Source organism: Engraulis encrasicolus, chromosome 3 (assembly GCF_034702125.1).
Source record: "Engraulis encrasicolus isolate BLACKSEA-1 chromosome 3, IST_EnEncr_1.0, whole genome shotgun sequence".
NCBI lineage: Eukaryota > Metazoa > Chordata > Actinopteri > Clupeiformes > Engraulidae > Engraulis > Engraulis encrasicolus.
In genome coordinates, this window is record NC_085859.1 from 9,269,380 (window position 1) to 9,284,666 (window position 15,287).

The window sequence follows — 15,287 nt, forward strand, 5'->3', positions numbered from 1 at the left end:
CCCTAGCCCCCACCACCAATACAACAGGGTCCCAGTGTCTTGCCCCTCCTCATAACATCGTGTTTATAAACACTGCTGACCCATGTATAGGGCCCCCACCACCAATACAACAGGGTCCCAGTGTCTTGCCCCTCCTCATAACATCGTGTTTATAAACACTGCTGACCCATGTATAGGGCCCCCACCACCAATACAAGAGGAGGGTCCTGGGAAGAGACCACAAAAAGGCCTGAAGGAGTCTGAAGAGTGAAAATGGAGGCACTAGTGTACACTGCTCATCTTCAATTCTGCCAAATGCAGATTATTAAATAACACCAATAACATTTGTTTTATCTTAAAACACATTCTCCTGATTTTCTGATGCTATTTGTACAGATTCAGTGTGGAAATGTAGAAACATGGGACACCCTGTATTTACTGACACACACACACACACACACACACACACACACACACACACACACACACGTGCCCCTCCTCATACAATGTTCCTCTCCAGCAGCCTCTCGTCATGAAGAATCCTCTTGATGTCCAGAGCGCTGAGGTCCAGCGTTTTGTAGCCTCCGTCCAGAACCAGCTCGGCCACGGCTCGGCCTACGGCAGGCGACTGCTGCAGCCCGTGGCCACTGAAGCCGCAGGCAAAGTACATGTTTCGCACCAGGGGGTGGATTCCCAGCAAGCCGTTCTGGTGGAAGGTGTTGTAGTCATAGAAGCCAGCCCAGGCACTTGTCACCTTCAGGCTCTCCAGGGCAGGGATGCACTGGGCTAGCTGGGGCCAGATCTGGTCCTGGAAGAAGTCGTGGTCCACGTTCAGGTTTGTGATGTCCGGCGCCTCGCTCTCCTCGGGAGACAGACCAGTGAAGCAGTTTACATATTTTGAATATGTGTGTGTGTGTGTGTGTGTGTGTGTGTGTGTGTGTGTGTGTGTGTGTGTGTGTGTGTGTGTGTGTGTGTGTGTGTGTGTGTGTGTGTGCAGGGAAGCTGACAGAGGAGGGGTGGGGGACAAACCGGTCACTTGTCCCAGGCCCAGGGAGAGAGGGGGCCCAGAATTGGATTCCCATTACACTGTATACTGTATTGGGTTTGGGGCCCTTTCAGATGTCCTGGTCCCAGGCCCAGCCAAAGCTGTCAGTGGCCCTGTGTGTGTGTGTGTGTGTGTGTGTGTGTGTGTGTGTGTGTGTGTGTGTGTGTGTGTGTGTGTGTGTGTGTGTGTGTGTGTGTGTGTGTGTGTGTGTGTGTGTGTGTGTGTGAGAGAGAGAGAGAGAGAGACTGATTCACCCCCCCCCCCTGTTCTCTAATCAGCTGCCTTGTAGTGCTTGCTGAGTGTCCAATCAAAAGTCTCTGATTACAACCATGTGATTCTCATATGAGTCTTTATCAAATCATTCACAACTGTTCAAGGTTTATGAGAAAACATTTTATTGCATACATGTACAGTAGTCTTTCACCAAGTACAAAAATACACATCAGAAAAGGAAAAACCACAACCCATACAGTACATCTCTCTTACTGTGATCTATTTGACAGGAACACATAGAGTTTGGACATAAAGGTCTTCATCAGGTGCACTCCACACTTTAATTACAAACACAAAAGTGAAACAGTATCACACCATCCCCATATTAAACCAGAAATATAAATGTCTAAATGAGGCATCTAGTACTATCATCACTGTGTGATTCAACCATGTGACTACCATTATGAGTTTTTATCAAATCAGTCACAGCTGTTCAAAGTTTATGAGTAAACATTTTATTGCATACATGTACAGAAGTCTACAAGTCTTCACCAAGTGCATCAATACAGGTCAGAAAAGTAAAAAGAATATTTCCACAACCCATACAGAACGTCTCTCTTACTGTCACTTACTGTCTTCATCAGGTGTACTCCACACTTTAATTACAAACACAAAAGTAAAACAGTATCACACCATCCCCATATTAAAATAGAAATATGGTATGGTCTTAAACGATGCATCTACTTAATATTATCAACATAACAGTGTGTGTATTGTCATCACATATGATACAACTGAATGTAGTGTAATATGATCAGTGGTGTATAATCAAGTTCTGTTTGATATGGGACATGCCTGCATTCATGAGCATACAGTAGGAACAGATATGTCAGGGATGAGAAAGAATTACATTAAACAATCTGCATACAAAATCTGGTTACTAGAGGGAGTTTAGTCTGTTCATTACACACCATGTGCCTCTTGTGGTGGCTAAGGGGCAGGCTGCTCTCCCCAGTTACTCTAGTTGGGTCTGGAGAGGAACAAACTCCAGGTCTGATCAACAGGGTGTGCGTGTGTGCGTGTGTGTGTGTGTGCACGGCATGCACGCGTGTTGTACAGGTTATGTGGTGTGGCCACAGGAGCAGCATTTATCTGTAGGGATGGAGCCTCACTGATGATCCATCATATAACCCAAATCCAGGGTACAGTGTGTGTGTGAATGTGGTGTGGACTCTGTGCAGGAGGGTCATTGTGTCTCCCCTGATGCTGTAGAAGGCCAGAGTTCCTGCCCTGTGATCCACATACACTCCTATTCTAGAGCTGGCCAGAGGGAGTTTAGTCTCTGTATTATTGTGATGGAAAGAGCAGCTGGAGTGGTTGAGGTACAGCCTCCAGGACTGATCATTACCTCCAAACTTACACTCATTACCATCTCCTTTCCTGCTGATGCTTTTATATGACACTGCTATATTAACCACTCCACTCCACTCAACCTCCCAGTAGCAGCGTGCAGACACACCCTCTCTACACAGCACCTGAACATTCAAATTAAATCTGTCTGGATGATCAGGATATGACTGGGTCTCAGGTCTCCTCTCCACCCTCCTGTTCCCCTCAGACAGATGGAGGTGTTTCTCTGCTGTGTTTGGATCCAGAGTGAAGTGACAGGAATCTAGAGGAGACAAGACACACGTTTTTAGTCCTCGTGTGTGTGTGTGTGTGTGTGTGTGTGTGTGTGTGTGTGTGTGTGTGTGTGTGTGTGTGTGTGTGTGTGTGTGTGTGTGTGTGTGTGTGTGTGTGTGTGTGTGTTGTCAAATGTGCAAGTGTGTGCGTGAGTGTGTGTGTGTGTGTGTGTGTGGTGTAGAATGTGCTTGTGTTTGTGTGTGTGTGTGTGTGTGTGTGTGTGTGTGTGTGTGTGTGTGTGTGTGTGTGTGTGTGTGTGTGTGTGTGTTTGTGTGTGTTGTCAAATGTACAATATGCTTGTGTGTGTGTGTGCGTGCATGTGTGTGTACGTGTTGTCAAATATACAATGTGGTTGTGTGTGTATGTGTGTGTGTGTTTGTGTGTGTGTGTGTGTGTATGTGTGTGTGTGTGTGTGTGTGTGTGTGTGTGTGTGTGTGTGTGTGTGTGTGTGTGTGTGTGTGTGTGTGTGTGTGTGTGTGTGTGTGTGTGTGTGTGTGTGTGTGTGTGTCCAACTCACACTGTAAGAAGTCTTCTTTGGTCACTGGTTCAGCAATGAGAGCCTGGCCATCAGACACTGAAACATAAAACATCACATTGATCTAAATAAGTGCATGAACACCACAATATGCTACATATTCAACCAGAGCAGAGGAGACCATATGACGTAGTGACACTACGAGTCTCCAGCTTTAGACATCTTACAGGGCAGCATCTCTTTTACGATGAGGGTGCACTCTGTACGTCCCTTTGTAGATTGAGGATCTTTGTATTTGCTAGTCTCAATCACAAATCTATCAAGCAGCTTCAAGCTTGTCAGAATGCTGCTGCCAGGCTTCTTACCAGGACAAAGAAGTGTGATCACGTCACTCCTGTTTTAGCCTCACTGCACTGGCTCCTTGTATGCTTCAGAATAGATGTCAAGATCCTTCTGTTCTGATGATTGCTACCGGTTTATGATTACTAAAACTAACCAACATGAGCGACTGGGCATTACGTGTCAGGGCAACTTTGTTCTGCAATAATTCTCCTTGTGAAATGACACATGTGCTTCCCAATATCATATGTGCTACCTTGTTAGCCACTAGAGTGGTCAGTAGTTACTTCTGCTGTGGAATAGTCCACCTATAGGAAGCAGGGCTGCCCATCTAACCCCCTGATACCACTAGTTGGCCCATACAGTAGCTATGACTGCTGTCTGAGTTCACTGAGTTACCACACACAGCTGCACCTCCAGTCTCCTCCACCCCTCTCCTTACACACAAACGCACGCACGCACGCACGCACGCACGCACGCACACACGCACACACGCACACACACACTGCTGTCTGAGTTCACTGAGTTACCACACAGCTGCACCTCCAGTCTCCTCCACCCCTCTCCCTGCACACACACACTCCTCTGTAGTCAGACTCCTCAACACCACCTAACCTCCACCCCCACCATCCCCCCACTACACAATATACTGACACAGTAATGACTTACTAAGTGGTGGAATGCCCTGCTTGCTGTCTGTTCTTCTGATTGGGAGTTCAGGATCAGTATCTGCAGACCAACACAGAGACACACATTCACCCACATGCATCTCACATCCAATGGCTTAGGAGGGCTGGGCATCAGTGAGTACAAATGGTGACACATGGATACCTGTGTTCTGGACCATATTGGACAACCCTAGATACAAGACTCAAGATGAACATTTCGGTTGTTCTGCTGTTGTTGGAGAGGTTGAGGATTGTGTTTTTCACATTCAAATACAACACATTTCACAGCATCATTCATTTCAATGAGCACATCTCACAAAAGGCCACAGAGCTGCTCTTCAACAAAGAGCTCCTGTTCCTCTCTTCCTCACTCAACCTGCACTAGGCACCATTACCACTTGGACAGATTAGTCTTAAATGGCTTGTTGACGACCGCATCCAAAACCTGCAGCTATTTCATTAAATCATTATTATTCAAAACATTGTTTTTGGTGGCATTTTGTCTGGAGCATGAATATAATCACAATATATCAATATTACATCACAATAGTTACTCTGTGATAGCATGGCTTTCGTAACGGCAGAGTTTTTTTTAACAATAATTTGGCAAAGCTGCAGTATCCTGGATGTTCTCAGTGGGCGGGCATAACCAGTGTCTATAAAATGCCTTTTACTGCTATTGGTTGAAATAATCATCAAATCAGACCAGGGCATATCCAGCATCTATAAAATGTCTTTGGGTGTTACTGGTCAGTAATCAGCATAGAAAATGCCTTTGTGTGTTACTGGTAAATCAGCATAGAAAATGCCTTTGTGTGTTACCGTTCAATAACCAGCATAGAAAATGCCTTTGTGTGTTACTGGTCGACGTTATAATTAGTAAGAGCACTCGTCCCTCTGACTCAACGACAAGCCAAATGTTTTTTCAGTCATGGGTAAACGGTTAGGCGCCAAAAGGTTGCCCGTTCAACTTTCAAACAAAAACCATGTTACACAAATAACACACACACACACACACACACACACACACACACACACACACACACACACACACACACACACACACACACACTCACACATACTTGTCTGGTGATGCAAACACATAGACACAGACATCCTGTCCAATATCTGTCTGTGTGTCTTGTGTGTGCGTACGTGCGTGCTCGTGTGGTGTATGTGTGTGTGTATGTGTGCGTGCTTGTGCATGTGTGTGTGTGTGTGTGTCTTGTGTGTGCGTGCTCGTGTGGTGTATGTGTGTGTGTATGTTTGTATGTGTGTCTGTGCGTGCGTGCGTGTGCATATATGTGTGTCTTGAAAACTCACGCTGTATGCTCTCGATGATCTGAATGTTCTTCACAGCTTTAAGATAAAAAGAGCAAAACAATCAAATGAGTCATGTTTCACTTTAAAAAACTAATTGAAGATGTCTGTTATGATTCTTATGTTTCTCCAACCTGCTGCAGATATCTTGACTATTTCCTGCTTGAAGACTGACTCTAATTTCTCCTCCAGCTGCATCTTCAGTGCAGACACAGATTTCTTCAGGGGCTCCAAGGAGAAGTTTTGGCTGAAGGTCACGTTGGTTGAAATTGTGCTGTAAGGCCTTGTATCGATGGACACAATATTCTACACAGAAAAACACACGCGCACACACACACACACACACACACACACACACACACACACACACACACACAACAGGCTGAGGGGGAGCTATTGGCATGAGAGCTTGAACTGTAATTAACAGGGCTGCACTGCCACTGTGTTTAGCCATGTTTTGAACCCTCTATAAAGCAGAGACGTGCGGTCAGGGTAGGCAGGGTAGGCAGTGCCTACCCTGGGATAAATGTCTTAAAAATAAAAACTAACACGTGTTTAAAAAAATATTCTTCAGAGTTCACATAGGCCTACACAACAATAACATTGATTCAGAATAAATTATGAGCTGTTTAAAGTACAGTATACACAGGACAACGATCAAAAACCTAAATAATCGCACGAAGCAAAGCGCTCAGGCTTGGGCAGGTTGCCGTGGCAACGCGCAGTCCCGGCTGGTAGCAGAGACAGGCTGAAAGCAGAGCTTTCGAATGCCAGCCAGGCAGCCCGGTAAGGCTCGCTTTTCCTCTGCCTACCCTGCCTTCAATGCTGTCAATGTTGAAGTTTGCGCATGCGTATTAAGTTGTCACATAGCTTGTCAATGGGACTAAAAGCAGAGCCTTTACTCTGTGGCGGGAGTATGTGAGCCAATCACAGCGCCCAAAATGAAAAATTGTTACAATTCAGGTAGTAGCCAATTTCTGCCCTACAGGCAGCTATGATAGCAACAACTAGCAAGGCAAGGCTTGTTCAAATCTCTAGCCGTATCGGAAAGAAAACATGGCAGTCTTTGGCTTTTTGTCTTTATTATTTTAAAAAATGCCGAGAAGTAGCAAGAAAGACGGTTCAAGTGACAGACAGCTGAGCCGTTTGCAATCGCTGCATTGTGGAAATATTCAACATCAGATGGGTAGCAGCTTCAAGTAGTTTGCACTGGGACAAAATGTCTTCATCATGTCAACCACCCCGGGCTTTCAATGGAACTAGCTTGCATGAAAAACACAGCCTACTTGTGATTCTGCTTTAAGGTAAGATTCATCTAATTATTATGCTGCGGGTAGCCTTTTAACATGAACATGCTCAAGTTTTTTCGTGGTGCCTTTTGTTGTCACCGTTTGTCAGGGTGTTGACATTGAAGATTGGTTGTGCGGTGGTGGACATGAATAGACCGTGTGTGTGTTATTATGGACGCGAGATTGTTTTTTGAGCGTACGACATGACTCCATTTCCCTAATTTATTATGATGATGACTACGCAATGCGTGAGTTGTGTGGAGCCTGTTAGCAAGTGCAGCTGCGTTCTTTTGAAGTGCGCGGTGTGCGAGTCGAGATCAACGTGGAACAGGACGATTGACTGGGGATGGTTTCTCGGAGTGCTTCCGCACTCACAAATTGACTTAATTTGAAACACCTTGCACAACCGTAGCTGAAGTGTTTGAGAATACTATCACGCACAAGAATGAGTCTCAGAAGTGGTTTCGTTGGTTTACTCGATACTGTCTGAATGCACGGGTCATGTTTGCAAGCAACCCGCCCCCTTGCCTACTTTCCTTCTTGTCTGTGTTTGATTATCAGCACAAAACGCGGCAGTGAGGCAGGAGCTGTTACCTAGGTTGGTTTATTGCTAAATGTAAATCGTTTCCCCCTCACATGCTATGGTGTGATTCACAGTTGGTGAACTAGACATTTTATCTTCAAAAGTAGGCTACACTGTGCCACCCTCCATCCATGTGAAACACCCTGGCATTTGCAACAGAATAAACAGAAGAGCAACAAAATCAACTGCTAAAGCCAAAAGTTAAAGCTTTTCCCCCAAAATGTTGTAGCTTTCTAAATTATTATTGTAAAATGTAGGCCTACAGGTCCTTAAAGGTGTACAAAGTATGGGTCCTGGAGCTAATTTGGCAATTTGGCAAAACAAATAAGTGTAGCTGGCCTTTTCAAGAAATTGAAATTATGTTTTCACTTATTGTTTCAGATTTAGGTCTACTGACAATGTCCAAATGTCTAAATAGTGTAGCCTATTTACTTATTTAGTTATTAGAGCTGTGGTGGTTAAGCACTGATGGCATCTTATAACCTACTTTATATTTACAGTATTTAGAGAAACATAGGCCTACTAATTTGTTGCACATTAAAGACCATATCAGCATGTTTATGTGAATAGGCCTACATACCTTGTGGCATAAGGCCCCCCTCTCTCTCTCTCTCTCACACACACACACACACACACACACACACACACACACACACACACACACACACACACACACACACACACACACACACACACACACACACACACACACACACACACACACACACACACACTGTCACACACACACACACACACACACACACACACACACACACGTTACATTTCAGATCTGCATGAAAGGGGACTATTTGTTCAAAGTTTTTAGTCTTTTGTAAAAGTTTTTAGCTGATAGTGACTCCAGATTTGGTTAAAATGCAGGAAATTGCATCTAAGAAATACATTTTTTTCTGGGGGAGGACCGAACCCACCGTTAATATATATATATATATATATATATATATATATATATATATATATATATATATATATATATATATATATATATATATATATATATAAATATATATATATATTCTATATTTACTGCCTATCCTACCATACCCTTCACTGCACGTCACTGCTATAAAGTAATGTTGTCTACCTTGAGGAAATGGATGGGATCCTGAGTCAGTGAAAGCTGCTTCATCTCAGCAGCTGTCCTCTTCAGCTCAGCAATCTCCTGCTCCAGTCGCTTCAGGAGTCCTTCAGCACGACTCACCTCAGCCTTCTCCTGAGCTCTGATCAGTTTTGTCACCTCAGAGCGCCTTCTCTCAATGGAGCGGGTCATCTCAGTAAACATCCTCTCACTCTCCTCCACTGCTGTCTGTGCACCAGACTAATAGGACACACACATAGACAGACAGACAGACAGACAGACAGACAGACAGACAGGCAGGCAGGCAGACAGACAGACAGAGAGATAGAGAGAGAGGGGCACAGTGATTAGATTCATAATATTTTTGTTTTAATTGAGACCAAATCATGGAAAGCAATGTGATAGGACACACACACACACACACACACACACACACACACACACACACACACACACACACACACACACACACACACACACACACACACACACACACACACACACACACACACACACACACACACACACACTGTTGCGTTCACTGACACTGGTGATGGTTGAGAGAATCCGTAGCCACGGGTAATCTTAAAAGTAACGCAGCACAGCTGAGTAAATGGGAGGGGCACTTACCTGGGTGTGAAACACTGGCTGGTGGTTGGTCAAAGGCACTGTCAGTTACTCCAAGAATGAGTATGGAGACAAGGAACACAAATCCACTTGCATGCCTCGAGAGCAACACGCCACTGGTAAGGTGCCTCTTTATATTCCTTTGCTGTTTGGCTGAACTGCTTGTTATTATCTCCGTTTGTTTAAATGACCCTTTATTTAGTAACTTGTCACTCTGCCTGCTTGGTGAGAGCCGTATTATAATGTGTTGAACGCAGAGACGTGCGGTCAGGGTAGGCAGGGTAGGCAGTGCCTACCCTGGGATAAATGTCTTAAAAATAAAAACTAACACGTGTTTAAAAAAATATTCTTCAGAGTTCACATAGGCCTACACAACAATAACATTGATTCAGCATAAATTATGAGCTGTTTAAAGTACAGTATACACAGGACAACGATCAAAAACCTAAGTAATCGCACGAAGCAAAGCGCTCAGGCTTGGGCAGGTTGCCGTGGCAACGCGCAGTCCCGGCTGGTAGCAGAGACAGGCTGAAAGCAGAGCTTTCGAATGCCAGCCAGGCAGCCCGGTAAGGCTCGCTTTTCCTCTGCCTACCCTGCCTTCAATGCTGTCAATGTAGAAGTTTGCGCATGCGTATTAAGTTGTCACATAGCTTGTCAATGGGACTAAAAGCAGAGCCTTTACTCTGTGGCGGGAGTATGTGAGCCAATCACAGCGCCCAAAATGAAAAATTGTTACAATTCAGGTAGTAGCCAATTTCTGCCCTACAGGCAGCTATGATAGCAACAACTAGCAAGGCAAGGCTTGTTCAAATCTCTAGCCGTATCGGAAAGAAAACATGGCAGTCTTTGGCTTTTTGTCTTTATTATTTTTTAAAAAAATGCCGAGAAGTAGCAAGAAAGACGGTTAAAGTGACAGACAGCTGAGCCGTTTGCAATCGCTGCATTGTGGAAATATTCAACATCAGATGGGTAGCAGCTTCAAGTAGTTTGCACTGGGACAAAATGTCTTCATCATGTCAACCACCCCGGGCTTTTAATGGAACTAGCTTGCATGAAAAACACAGCCTACTTGTGATTCTGCTTTAAGGTAAGATTCATCTAATTATTATGCTGCGGGTAGCCTTTTAACATGAACATGCTCAAGTTTGTTCGTGGTGCCTTTTGTTGTCACCGTTTGTCAGGGTGTTGACATTGAAGATTGGTTGTGCGGTGGTGGACATGAATAGACCGTGTGTGTGTTATTATCGACGCGAGATTGTTTTTTTGAGCGTACGACATGACTCCATTTCCCTAATTTATTATGATGATGACTACGCAATGCGTGAGTTGTGTGGAGCCTGTTAGCAAGTGCAGCTGCGTTCTTTTGAAGTGCGCGGTGTGCGAGTTGAGATCAACGTGGAACAGGACGATTGACTGGGGATGGTTTCTCGGAGTGCTTCCGCACTCACAAATTGACTTTATTTGAAACACCTTGCACAACCGTAGCTGAAGTGTTTGAGAATACTATCACGCACAAGGATGAGTCTCAGAAGTGGTTTCGTTGGTTTACTCGATACTGTCTGAATGCACGGGTCATGTTTGCAAGCAACCCGCCCCCTTGCCTACTTTCCTTCTTGTCTGTGAGTGTTTGATTATCAGCACAAAACGCGGCAGTGAGGCAGGAGCTGTTACCTAGGTTGGTTTATTGCTAAATGTAAATCGTTTCCCCCTCACATGCTATGGTGTGATTCACAGTTGGTGAACTAGACATTTTATCTTCAAAAGTAGGCTACACTGTGCCACCCTCCATCCATGTGAAACGCCCTGGCATTTGCAACAGAATAAACAGAAGAGCAACAAAATCAACTGCTAAAGCCAAAAGTTAAAGCTTTTCCCCCAAAATGTTGTAGCTTTCTAAATTATTATTGTAAAATGTAGGCCTACAGGTCCTTAAAGGTGTACAAAGTATGGGTCCTGGAGCTAATTTGGCAATTTGGCAAAACAAATAATTGTAGCTGGCCTTTTCAAGAAATTGAAATTATGTTTTCACTTATTGTTTCAGATTTAGGTCTACTGACAATGTCCAAATGTCTAAATAGTGTAGCCTATTTGCTTATTTAGTTATTAGAGCTGTGGTGGTTAAGCACTGATGGCATCTTATAGCCTACTTTATATTTACAGTATTTAGAGAAACATAGGCCTACTAATTTGTTGCACATTAAAGAAAATATCAGCATGTTTATGTGAATAGGCCTATTTGCCTATTCAAACCATACCTTGTGGCATAAGGCCCCCCTCTCTCTCTCACACACACACACACACACACACACACACACACACACACACACACACACACACACACACACACACACACACACACACACACACACACACACCACACACACACACACACACACACACACACACATTTGTAAAAGTTTTTAGCTGATAGTGACTCTCCAGATTTGGTTAAAATGCAGGAAATTGCATCTAAGAAATACATTTTTTTCTGGGGGAGGACCGAACCCACCGTTAATATATATATATATAAATAGATATATATTCTATATTTACTGCCTACCCTACCATACCCTTCACTGCACGTCACTGGTTGTAATGTTTAGTTTATAAGTTTCGTCTGTGTAAACATTTAAACCGCAGCGCGTTCTCCTTACGAGGTCTACTTCCTAGTTCGCGGTGAATTCTGGGAAATGTAGTCGCGCTATAATTGATCGCTTCCTGTGGTGCATTATGGGTAGCGTAGTCTATCCACTTACTATTGAGAAGTGGATGCTGTTTGTGCCATTTAGAGCTGCCGGTTGTGGTTGTTGCCCTGCAAATAGAGTTCTTCAGCGGAAGCGGAAGCATGTAGTAGATTGTAGTCTTTCATGTTAGCATTTAAGGACGTCCTGGTTCCTATCGGCTTCCGGCCTCCATTGGGAATGAATAGGGGTAAATTTCAAATAAGCTCCGAGTGCAAGCACGCGCTTAGCGAACCCCCGCAAACTGTCGAGGGTGTTAAAAATAGGCTGTAGGTATGACATGGTTGATCATTTTGTGTCAAACTTCGACATAAATACGATGTTGCGTCCATATGCTAAACCCGGAAGCTTTTGGCGACTACAGAAACGGCGCCAGTATCTAACGGCATGTACGTGCGGAAGGTTGTACCCATGGCAACCAAAGGAAAGTATGTAGTTCGGAAGTTTTAATGATCAGAAAGGGGTTAGCAATATTGAATTATAATCGTCATGATTTAACATGTGAATACACCAACATGATGATACGATCCGTTCCACTAATGAGAAAGGGATGCGGGGACACGCTAATGTTCGTTGTTGCCGTGCAACTTATATTTTTGCCAAACCTGAATCTCTATGGCGTTTTGCAATGTAAAAAATCGCCAGGGAACCGGTAGTCCAAACGCCGCATACAAGTTGACGTCAACGCTGAAGAGCTCTATTGGCTCCTGTGTAATGGTATTGTCTTTGTCTAGAAATGTTATTGTGGAATTGTTGCTTATCTAGAATGCTATCTACTTTAGCTGTTTGTACTTGTTGCTTATGTATTAATGTATGTAGCTTAACTACAACTTCCAATTTATATATTCTAATATTCATAAAATTAAAATGTAAGACTTTATATACATAAATTTAGCACTTTATGATGTATGGGCCTATTCAAAGTGAAAGGTTTATAGACACATTTGCCGTGCATCCATATAGGTATTTTAATTGCACTTGGATATTATGTACTTGTCAATCTGAGAAACCAACTACAGTACACTTTGGTGTTTTATCTTACAGGTTTATAACCTGATGGAATGTGTGTAAAGAAAAATAAAATAGAAGAACCACATTTGGAGTTATACCGACGTCTTTGCTCTCCTGGCACCCCTTTCGGCGGGGAAATTCAAAACAAGCCGAACACACACACACACACACACACACACACACACACACACACACACACACACACACACACACACACACACACACACACACACACACACACACACACACACACAGTGTCTTCTCCTCTGGTCAGTTCTCACCTTGAGAGTATCCACAGCCTTCCTCAGCTCCTGCAGCTCCTTCTCCTTCAACTGGATTATCTGATGGCATCTCCTCTGGCTCTGCCCCAACTCCTCCTGGAACATCAGGAATCACAGTACCAGAGTATGAATTGTAACTTGATTTCAAATTGTCATATATTTGGAGGTCCAATAGAAGATATCATTTCATGATATATACTTTTTTTCTGTTTTATGATTTATATTAACAGTTGCATTGAAACATTGAAAAAATGCAACCTGAGCGCAGATGTAAAAAAATTGCTGATAAAGAAACAGTAGGCCTATGCAACCAGAGCCAAACTGAAAAACTGTTAAAGACAATGCGACGTATGGCATAGCAGCGGGCTACAGCCTGAAGATGGCCTGTCAATGTTTAACAGAATGTACTTGTACTTGTGAATGTACTTGTAGGTGCTCATCGGTGAAAAGAAGCCAGCAAATTGCACATATGCCTTCATTGGTTATAATAGCTTAATAAAGACGGCGTCTTCAATGGAAAAGAGAAATAGGCAGTAAATACAGTAGCCTATTTGAGTAGATCTTACCTTTTTATGACTCAACTCTGCCTCAGCTGTGACTGAGTCGTGGCCTTTATGATTATCGACCATACACAGGTAGCAGATGCAACTCTGATCAGTGCGACAGAATATTTCAAAAACCTTCTTATGACTGGGACAGATCCTCTCCTGTAGCTGGCCCGTGGCATCGGTAATGTTGTGGTTCCCATCTAGGTCACTGTTGTGAGCTTTTAGGTGAGTGGCACAGTACGACTTCAGACACTCCAGACAGGACTTGACAGCTTTGAGTTTTCTATCGGTGCAGACGTCGCAGGCCACATCTCCAGGTCCAGCAGCACATTCAACAGGAGCTGCAGTTTGTATTCTGCTCTTCCTCATTTGATCCACGAGCTCAGCAATAATAACATTCTTGCTTAAAACGGGTCTTTGAGTGAACGTCTTTCTGCACTGGGGACAGCTGTAAACTCCCTTCACGTCTTCCTCATTCCAGCAGTCCTCAATACAGCCCAAACAGTAATTGTGTCCGCAATTAAGAGCAACCGGATCTTTAAGAAGATCTAAACAAATAGGACACGTGAAAATGTCCTGGTTACCCGCCATGGCTTCAGCCATTTTCTGAAGAAATCGGCGACAGGTAGGCTCATCACAGCTCCTTGGGAACAACAAGTCCACATTAGTTTCGATTTCTCATGTGGCGCTCCAAACTTCCTGGATGGGGTGGAGTATTTATTTATGGAGTACTGCTGCCATCATGTGGTCATGTTTAGTAACAGCAAACAGACTACCCAGAGGCTGTATCAAATAACACCACACTGTTCTTGATAGTCAAACAAACAAATACAGTTTAGTTGGTTTTAATGTCATCTTCAGATGTTTATTGACAATGCATGGTGATGTTTGTAACACCCTGTATTTAAAAAGACTGTGACCATTTTCTGATAGTGAGGGGCAGCTGTGGCCTAATTAGGGTGGTGGTTCGAGTCCCACTTAGTAAACGTGTCCCTACCTGAAGTAGTCTGGGGAGAGCATGCTGTAACCAATGCAGTGCTGTATAACTGCATCACCTTGGATAAAAACATCAGCTAAATGTAATGCATGTAATTTAATGATATTCATGGCATTGACATTTCAGAGTTAGCCTACTGTATCTAGTGAGGAGTCCGCACACTCGCAATTCTTTTTTTTTTTTTAATTTAATGTAAGGATTATCTGTAAAGTTGAGATTCTAATACATATAGTAGTTGTAGATAATCTGATGAAGACGATTGTTGAAACGTAATCCTGCCATGGAATTAAACAAAAAAAATGTTGTCGGATTTTAAGCGTGCCGACTCCTCACTTCAAACCTTTGGGGAGCCTTTGTCTTGGTGTCCACCCTACCTCAGCTAACTAGCTAAT

The 15,287-nt window shown here is 43.6% G+C and overlaps 1 protein-coding gene across 1 annotated transcript; it reads right to left on the minus strand.

Moving 5' to 3' along the window:
* Positions 1–2,385: 2,385 nt before the first annotated feature.
* LOC134445671 (tripartite motif-containing protein 16-like) lies at positions 2,386–14,533 on the minus strand. Its single transcript, XM_063194707.1, has 8 exons — positions 13,917–14,533; positions 13,351–13,446; positions 8,697–8,930; positions 5,857–6,028; positions 5,726–5,761; positions 4,404–4,463; positions 3,438–3,494; positions 2,386–2,909 (listed from the first exon to the last, which is right to left on the minus strand). Exons 1-8 carry the CDS (start codon positions 14,499–14,501, stop codon positions 2,386–2,388), a joined length of 1,764 nt encoding a protein of 587 aa, XP_063050777.1. The 5' UTR covers positions 14,502–14,533.
* Positions 14,534–15,287: the final 754 nt, after the last annotated feature.